Below are 9437 nucleotides of genomic sequence, written 5' to 3' on the forward strand. Positions count from 1 at the left end.
TACAATTAATTCCTCATCTAGTGAAAATAGAGATGTATGTGTAATTTTAGTGGATATTTTTAACCTAGTTTATAGATTAGGTTTCAATTTGTACGTCAGAAATATAATTGGATGACCTATTTAATAGTTAAAAAAACCCTTGTCAATGACTACTTGAACTCCACCTTACTTGGGTAATTGATCATGAAGATCACTGAACTTTCAAATTTTTTCATTTCAGTCACTAAACTATATTTTTTTCATTTTGATCACCGAACTTTCATTTTTTTTTCATTTAGGTATTTCAGGCCAAAAATGCTTAGGTGGCAGCCGGAAGTTGACATGTGACAATTGGATTTTACAGGTTTTACTTTGAAAATTTATCACATATACATAATTTCATTTTGAAAATGACTTTTTGAATCAAATAATTCATATATGGCAAGTTTTCAGGTTAAAAAAAATTAATTCCGGCTGCCACCTAAGCATTTTTGGCCGGAAAATATCAAAATGAAAGAAATGAAAGTTCAGTGATCAAAATGAAAAAAAATATAGTCTAATGACTGAAATGAAAAAATTTAAAAGTTCAGTGATCTTCAGAATCAATTACCCTTTATTTTTGATTGGCTTACTTTTCATTGTGAGTAGTCTTTTCAATTGTATATATTCATAATTTTTTCAATGATTTTAGCCTATGATGAAAAAAAAACCGAACACTCGTTATAACCGTCCTATATAACCTTGGAAATTTCCAGTTTCATAAGATTTAAATGAACAGACCCGCCTAAAACAGACGCCATATTAATCAGAAAAGTCTTTCTTGATTTCCGTCGCATTCTTTCTTCCCCAAAAATCTCAATTCTTGAATCTTGAATTTCTTCCACAATTCTTTTTCCAAATTCTTGTTCTGAATCTTGAAATCTTACTTTGAAGAAGCAGCAGCAGAATCAATGGGTTCTTGTTCCCACTGGTGGCACGCACCAATCTACTTCACAATCTCAGTAGTCTTGGCATTCATCGCCATCTCCACCGCACTCAAATCTCCATCATCATCATCATCGCCACTGATCATCAACCACACTCTCTCCCACAACGCATCCGCCGCACTAAGAAGATCAGGCAGTTTCAATATCATTGCTACGCTCCTCTCTATCTCCCCCGAAATCTTTCTTTCATCTCCCAACTCAACCATCTTCGCCATTCAAGATTCTTCCCTCACCAATGCCTCTTCTTCTCCACTCTTCTTGAAGCATCTCCTTCAGTACCATACTGCTCCCTTCTCGTTTTCGATGGCGGATCTCTTGCGTAAGCCTCAAGGTACCTGTTTTCGTACCCTTTTTCGTCACAAGAATGTCGCCCTCACCAAGGTTGATCCCCACCGAAGGTATCTCGAGATCAATCATGTTCTGGTCTCCCATCCTGACATGTTTCTTCAAGGGAATATCGCTATTCACGGCGTTCTTGGATCTTTTTCTTCCATGGGCTCTCAAGATTATGGTCGGGTTTTGGATTCCATTATTCAAGCTCCGATATGTGATGCCAATTCTAGCTTGGTTTTAGAGGACAAGGACATGATTCAATGGAACAGAATAGTCCGTTTGTTGAGCTCTAACGGGTTTGTGTCGTTCGCCATCGGGTTGAATTCTGTTCTTGATGGGATTCTTAAAGATTACAGCAACTTAAGTTCTGTCACAATTTTAAGTCCTCCTGAAATACTGTTTGTCGCATCTCCTTCTGCGGTTCTTGATAAGATCGTGAAGCTCCATATTCTTCCTCAAAAGGTTACATATTCAGAACTTGCTTCCATGCCTTATCAGTCCTTGCTAAGGACCCTGCTTCCTAATCAACCGCTTCAGATAACCGGAGGTTTCAATGTCACGGAGATGCAAGGTTTGACCATCAACGGAGTGGAGATTATAGCGCCAGAAATCTTCTCATCCAACAGATTCATCATTCATGGTATTTCTCACGCATTTAATGTGGCTGAGCTTCCTCGTAGATTAGGACATCCGCTTGCCGCTGTTTCCGATAAAGCTTAGGTCACACCAACTGTTGGTTCTTCATATGTGCTCTACAATGAGTGAAATGTGCTGCAAAAGATGACACTAATTTCATTTTCTTTTCTGTAACATTACTCAGTTTCTTAGCAGGAAACTTGTTTTTTTTTTAAAAAACTTTTATGCACAAAACAGGTGATACTGAGGCATTATACATGACAAAAAACTGTCAGGTATTTTGATATACCAAAATTTGTCCTTTAATATCTAAGAAATTTGTTTTTTTTTTGGAATCATTTTACTGATTGCTGAAGTAAATAACTAGATTAGGAAATAGAATCAAATAGTATAGCTAAGAGATACTGTCCAGTATGAGGAAACTTCAGAAAACTGCATAAGAAGGATGAAAGAAATCATGCTACTCTGCTCAGTTCACTCAGGAAATAATGTTTCCCTAAGATCTACTGGGAGAAATTGAGTTCCGGTAATTGAACTTTCGTCAAGAAAACTTGTTTGATGCAATCACGATGAGTTGAATTTCGTAAAATGTATAGACAGTTTAGAATGACCAGAGTCGAATATTTGCAATGATGACAAAGGTCCCATAAGTAATGATAAGTATACACTGATGCAAGAAGTCAAATTCGCATTATATCGATTAGAATACTGCACTATTCTCTTTACGAACCCAATTTTCGTCAAACATCAAACTGAGATTTGTTATTTCCTAGCCTTCAGATTTTTCAGAATTGCTTCTATATGTACATCATATGAAAAATGTTCGTGTGAAGATCAGTTCTCAAACAGCTCATCGACAATTACGCCTAACCTCCACTGCAATTATGCCTTGCTCCTCCACTGCAATTTCAAGTTATCATCAGGCATTGACAAATTACGATTTCCTCGGGCATCACAAAGACTTGCTCGTCAGTACATACTCCATGTGCTGAAGTAGGAAAACAAATTACACGCCTTTCTTCATTGGAGGCCATGCTGTATTTGCCTTTTGATTGCTAAAACTCAATTCGTGCTTTGAATGTCCATCGCTTGAAACAGTTCATTGATTGATAGACTGCAAAAAGGAAATCACAGGCTCGTTTAATAATTCAGTAAATGGATAATTGGTAAACATTCCAACAAGTACTTTCATCTACTGACTTCTCAACATTAGTATAATAAGGGGGAGAGAGAAAAGAGAGGGAGAAAAAAAATTGTAATTGATCAAACAATCTATCTGTACAAGAGAATGATCACATCCTGCATGCATGGAACTGATCCTAGCAACTCAAACACAGATAAACTCCTCATTTCATGAAGGTAGCCGACTAACAACTATATCTACATTCACATCCCTGATACAGTGATACTGCTCGTCTAACTCTAACTTTAATATCTGGAATTTTTCATACTTCAGCCATCAGCTTCTACAAATATTATTTACTCACTTACTGGTACATTCTAATTAAAAACCCTCGTCTTTAAGGGTCAATTTTTGGTAATCGATCTTACCAACTCTAGTAACAGTAGGCTTGCAATCACAACTGATATTGCTAGAACAAATACCATTAAGATTGAAATCAAATAAAAGAACCATAAAGCTGCAAGTATATAAAAGTGGAATTATATACTCAGCAGATTCTTAGCTTGAAGCTCCTTTGTTATATAAAAATCGTTATCATTGTTGGTATTGTGACGGTAACAATAAATCCATGAGTCTTGACCAGATTTAATGGTTCCATCAAACTAGCAGCCACTATCTGAGCTACCATCAAACCTTAATACACATAACTGTCCATGACAAGGCGGAAAATTTGGAGGCCAGCATTGATCTTCATGATGTCAAAATTGTACACTTGAAAATAGAAAGGAATCTGCTTCGCATACCAAAACTTTTAGTTTCTTTTGGAGTATTTTAATCATCATGTTACTATGTTAATTTACATGGAAAGATCTTTGCTTGAATCTCAGATTTGAATGGACCATAAGCAGTTGTGTTATTATTAGTTTGTTTTCCCTCCAATTTTCCATGACTTCGCTCGTTACAAGAATCACTTGAATATCACTATGTTGGACTTTGACTCTTACCATAATCATCATTCCTTTCATCCACCTCTGGTAACATGTACATGACTCCCTCCAAATCTACAATGTTATCAACATCAAATTTTATAACCACCTCAACCTAACACTTTGCGTCTTAAGTTCATGGTAACGAATAATGATATCGGAAATCAAACGCAGTAAGTTCCAAAACTAATCCACTCCTAAAGAAAGCATATTCATGTGCTGGTTTATTTTATTGAACATTTGCTCATGTAGTGAAATGAAAAAATCTTGAAATTCTCTTTTGAGCCAACTTATATCTAAATAACAACTTTTCCCCTTCTGTGTTTCCTAGGACCTTGTGGGATCATCTATTACGGCTAATGGGGTTTAAGCAAGTTTTATTACTTATTCTTGACTTGGGAAAACGATTGAAACTAATAGTGGTTCAACAAGGAAACAAAGAAGATATTGTGGAATTCTAACTCAAGGATTAGGAACTCGCTCTGATAACTTGTTTCGGATCAAATTCTCAAATGTTAATTGTGCATAAAAAGATAAGATGCCAGGGAAGGAGGAAAACAAAAGAGGAAGAGAAAGATAATTCGGTACAAGAGACCACTTACTTATACTGCTGAAACTAATTGCGATACAAACAAATAACAATAAAGGCTATAATTCTCATCTTCTGCTTATCTATTGATCGACCATTGTACCTTCTAATACTTCAACTTCAACCACTGCTTAATCTCAGAGGCTACATAATCATTGTCTCTATCTCATAAAGGCTAATACTAATAAAAATTAGCGTAAATTGAACATATAGAAACAATAATAGGGATCACAAGAATTAAAGGATAAAGCAAAATGTAAATTACAAAATAACCATAGTGTGAATCTAGGGCAACAAAACGGTTGTCATTGTATACTAATGACGTATAGATAAGCTGTTTACTAACACCAAGTCATGCAGTGCTAAAGTGTTATGTTCCTTCACTCATATGTAGCCAAAATATTGATAAGTTTACTTCAAATTTATCTCACAGCTTCAATAAGTCTTCATGTTCAAGCTCAAATAAGTGATGCACGACATAAGATACATAACCGTTCATGCAGTGTTCATTATAACTGAAATTCCAAACTACAGTTAACAAAGGCTAGTAATTTACACTACACAAAATCAACAAAATAACTGTAAAAACTTACAATTCATGGCGACGTAGAAGAAGACGAAGAAACGCCAACAACTCGCATTATAATCCTCGTCATTCTAGTCCCAATCAAACTAACATTCTGAGCACCAACAAACCTAGACTTCCCAAACAACCCAACAATCTCCCTCACATCACTCTCCCCACACTCCTCAACAACCAAAACACAAACCCCACCAACCCGAACACTCCTCTCCATCTCCCCAACAAATCTCAAAGGAAACAAACTCACCATCACCTTAGAGCTAAACCCCACATCGAAAACCCCATCGAAAAACGGCAAGTTACTAGGATCAGCTTTCTTCACAAGAGGCAGAGCATCAACAACCTCGACACCGGTCACATCAGCCACACCCAGTTCGTTCAAAGCCATGACTTCTTGGCCGGCGCCGGCGGAGACGCAGATGACTTTGGAGTGGTTGTGGAGGAGGTTGAGGGTTTGGAGAGCGGTGAAGAATGCGGTGTAGGAGGAGAGCTGGGTGAGCCAGGAGTGGGATGACCAGAGGCGTTGATTCTTCTTGGAGAGGGGCAGGTGGGGGCGCTGGTGGAGGAGGGAGGGGTCGCAGGTTGAGGTGGGGAATTTGAGGTGGGGCTTTGTGATGGGTGTGGTGGGGGAGACGCACGTGGCGGGGGTTTGGAAGTATAGATGGAGGAGGAGTATTGTTGAGATTATTATGCATATTATTGAGAGTTTGTGCAGGAAATTCTCAATGTGTCTCTCCATTTGTGCCTTTGTTGGGGAATGTTAGATCAAGGGGTCTGTCTGATCTAGTTTTTGAAGAAGACGACCGTTACGATGTCGTTCTTATGATTTCCATTAATGAGATTTTTGATGAACAAAGGATCAATTCACCCCCTCAACTTGGCAGGAAATATCGAATGAGTCATTTTGGACGTTTTTTGGTCAAACAGACCCGCAACTTGCGTTTTTCACTCAAATCAGCCTCTCCGACACAAAAACACACCCAAAAAAGAGTGAGATTGCTAATAAGGTAATTAATTCTAATTAATCACAATTACAACCTTAACTAAACACAATTAAATTCTAATTAAACCTAATTAGTCTAATTATTTTATTTAAACACCTAAATCTAAACCACTGGAAGCCGTCACCGGAAGCCGCCGAAGACCGCTCGTCACAACCCGACTCCTCTGTCACAAACCGCTCCTCAGGTGAGGACATAGTAGATCTGTAAACGAGGAGGAGCTGCTGCTCTTCGTTTTCGAGGAGCAGCGAGGAACTGAACTCCTTGTCTCAGACGAGCGTTAGAGCTCCTCGCCTTAAAATGCAGATCTGCTAGAAGTAGATCTGCACGATGTTCCTCAGGCAAGGAGCTTGAGTAGTGGGGGGGGGGGGGCGGACTCGCTGAAGAGGTGGTGGGGGACGGAGGCGGCGGCGGACGGTGGTGGTCGGAATAAGGAGAAAGAAGAAGAAGAAGAAGAAGAAAAAGAAGAAGAAGAAGAAAAAAAGAAAAGAAAGGGAAAAGTTTAAAATCATCCTTTATTTTTTATTAAAAATTAAATTAGTTATTGAATTTGTAAAAATTAAAATATGTAATTGAAAATTAAAATTATTAAGTATTAATTTAAGAGATAAATAAAATAGTGAGGGTTTTTTTAAAACTTTTTTCCATTTTTTTCGGAGAGTGTAACACACTGCTTAGCTGAAAATGGGGAAGGGGCTTTTTGACCGAAAAATGCAAGTTGCGGGTCTATGTGATCCAAAAACGTTCAAAATGAGTTTTTTGATATTTCGTGCCAAGTTGAGGGGGTGAATTGATCCTTTGTTCGATTTTTGATAAGGAGATTCTCAAAGTTTACACCTTTTTTCTTTTATAAAAGGAAAAGGTAAAACAATGACCCTAATGTTTCGCCATTGTCCTACATAAGATACTGATGTATTTTTTTCGGCTGAAATATAGCCCTATTGTTTTCAAATTGGCAATTTAAAATCCCGAGTTGAAAGCGGCGGAGCGGTTCAAACGGGACTCAATTTACATAGAATTATGGAAATCTGATGACCTGTATTAGATGGGAGATGCCACCTAATTATGCTAGCATTACCTTTTCTATACCGATATAGATAGTCTCACTCGCTTACGGATGCATAAGACATACTACATCAGAACAAGATATTTTAAGTTTCGGATATGGTCCAACTTACAAGGGTTTGTTATTATTAAGTTTATTGATTTACCACAATACCCTCAAATAATAAGAAACATGTTATAAAAAGGGATCATATTAGGAAATTTTTTTCTCTCTCTTCTCTTCTCTCGGCGCAAGATAGAAATGTAATATCCCGTAAAATTTTAAATTTATTTTCCGTTAATTTTTCCGGTGGTTTTCTAGTCATTTTTTTTTTTGTGATTTTGGTCTTCCGGTTTGGTTTGTGGTTCAACCGGAGGGTTGAACCACCCTTCTTGGTCATCAGGTCTCATTTTGAGACTTGATTTTGTTTGGTCTCGTACGAGACCTGAAGGTCCCGTACGAGACCCCTTCTTTTTTTGCCCTGGTCTCGTACGAGACCAGGCTGTCCCGAACGAGAACTCAGCATTTTTGCTGAGTCTCGTTCGAGACTTGTAACGGCAGTTTTGGGAGGATTAATTTCTGCCATTACTACTCGGATTTCTTTCCTTTTCCAGCTGATTTGGTTTCTCTTTTTCCCTTCCTACATATTCAGCAATCGCTTGTCTCAAATCTTTTCGTTTTTCTCCTTGGTTTTCCTCTCCAAATTCTGCTCCAAACTCAGCCCCGTGGTAAGTGTTCTTGACCACTTTTCATTTCAGAATTCAAGCTTTGAACATACTTTGGTTTTCTGATCCGTGTGTGTTCGTTTCTAGATCGAAACTGAAACCGTTTGATCTCAGGCGTTCTAGACTCGTTTGCCTTCGATTCAATTCGTTCGCTTCGCTTAACGGTACGCCGTTGATCTCGTTCTATTGCCGTTCGGTTTATCGCTTTTGTTTGTTAAATTCTGTTCTTGGTTGGTTTTGTTTACTGCCGTTGGGTTCTTTCCATTTTGCATTGTTTTTGATTGATAGGTAGTTATAGATTTCTTGGGTTATTGTTAGCTTATGATTTCATGGGGTAATCGATTCATTTTTCCTTTTCGTTCTTCGTCCTCGGAAAAGTTGGGATTCGGCAGTTAACTTTGATGTTTGATTCTCCTTGATTAATTGATTATGGGTGTGTAGCAATGGTGTTGTGTTGATTTGGTTTGATTTTTGGCTATTAAGTTGCTTTGGTTTGATGAGGATTGAGATATGGACTTAGCTTCAGAAACTTGAAAATGGTGATATGCTTATACAGGGGGGCGGGATGTTTGATTATTTGATTTGGGAAAGATGGTTAAATTCTCATTTTAATCACCAAAGACTTTAACTTAAATCAACTTAATCCTTAAGGTTAAACTTTAAACTAATAACTTGGGTTTTATTTTGAATATAAATTAAATAGTGGAAATGATAGATAATTATAAATTAAGTTAATATAATTACTCGGGTAGTTATATTTGCCTTCAATGTCGTTTTGTCAAAAGTTGGCTAAATTACAATTTAGCCCCTAAACTTATTTTATAACTTAATTAAGTGGATTTTTGGTTAATAACCTTATAGTTGGTTTTAATTATAAAGAAAAACAATTAATTTGGTTCCGGATGTCATTTTGGCTAAAGTACAATTTAGTCCCTAATTGGCTAAAGTACAATTTAGTCCCTAAATTTTTTATAGCTTATTTAATTAAGTTTTTGGGGTTGTAACTTGGGTTACTTGAAATTGAAGTTTTTGAGTTCCGCTTTTAAAATGGATTATTATTTTGTTAAATTGTTTGTAAATATAAACTTGGGTTATATTTGATAAACGTTTTGAATCGGGTTAGACTTGGGTCGCCCGGCAAGTGAAGTTAGCTTGGTAGTTTGTGATAACTCGGCTAACCCACTATTTGGAAATTATTTATTATTTAAAGTTATTAAATAATATTTATAATTGGATTTTAAGCGGGAACTCAATAGACTTATATTAATTGGGCTTTATTACCTTTTGGATATATCTGTGTTATTTTGGATTGTTTATTTACTACGCGTTAATTGTGTTAGTCTTATGTGGTGTCTAGTACTCTCTAGAGTTAGGGTCTGATTTTAATAATTATTTTATTTGTCTAGACTCGTCTACTGTTCGTGCTTCAGAAGCGAACCAGAGTTAGTTGC

The 9437-nt window shown here is 37.0% G+C and overlaps 2 protein-coding genes across 3 annotated transcripts; one reads left to right on the forward strand and one right to left on the reverse strand.

The window, feature by feature from the left end:
• The first annotated feature begins 708 nt into the window (after window positions 1-708).
• On the forward strand, window positions 709-2259 carry LOC126657395 (fasciclin-like arabinogalactan protein 21). Its single transcript, XM_050352069.2, has one exon. The coding sequence runs from the start codon at window positions 930-932 to the stop codon at window positions 2016-2018; it is 1089 nt and encodes a 362-aa protein (XP_050208026.1). The 5' UTR covers window positions 709-929; the 3' UTR covers window positions 2019-2259.
• Window positions 2260-2527: 268 nt separating this feature from the next.
• Window positions 2528-6015, reverse strand: LOC126657396 (uncharacterized). 2 transcript variants are annotated; one of them, XM_050352070.2, is made up of 2 exons: window positions 5226-6014; window positions 2528-3048 (listed from the first exon to the last, which is right to left on the reverse strand). In XM_050352070.2, the coding sequence occupies exon 1, from the start codon at window positions 5952-5954 to the stop codon at window positions 5229-5231; it is 726 nt and encodes a 241-aa protein (XP_050208027.1). In that variant the 5' UTR covers window positions 5955-6014; the 3' UTR covers window positions 2528-3048; window positions 5226-5228. The 2 variants fall into 2 exon arrangements, with proteins under 2 accessions (XP_050208027.1, XP_050208028.1); XM_050352071.2 differs by lacking the exon at window positions 2528-3048 and adding an exon at window positions 3115-4118 and having other exon boundaries at window positions 5226-6015.
• Between the last annotated feature and the right edge of the window lie 3422 nt (window positions 6016-9437).

This window comes from Mercurialis annua, linkage group LG7, assembly GCF_937616625.2.
Source record: "Mercurialis annua linkage group LG7, ddMerAnnu1.2, whole genome shotgun sequence".
NCBI classification, from domain to species: Eukaryota; Viridiplantae; Streptophyta; class Magnoliopsida; order Malpighiales; family Euphorbiaceae; genus Mercurialis; species Mercurialis annua.

Coding starts and splice junctions, on each gene's coding strand:
- LOC126657395 (XM_050352069.2), top strand. CDS start 930: ATGGGTTCTTGTTCCCACTGGTGGCACGCACCAATCTACTTCACAATC.
- LOC126657396 (XM_050352070.2), bottom strand. CDS start 5,954: ATGGAGAGACACATTGAGAATTTCCTGCACAAACTCTCAATAATATGC.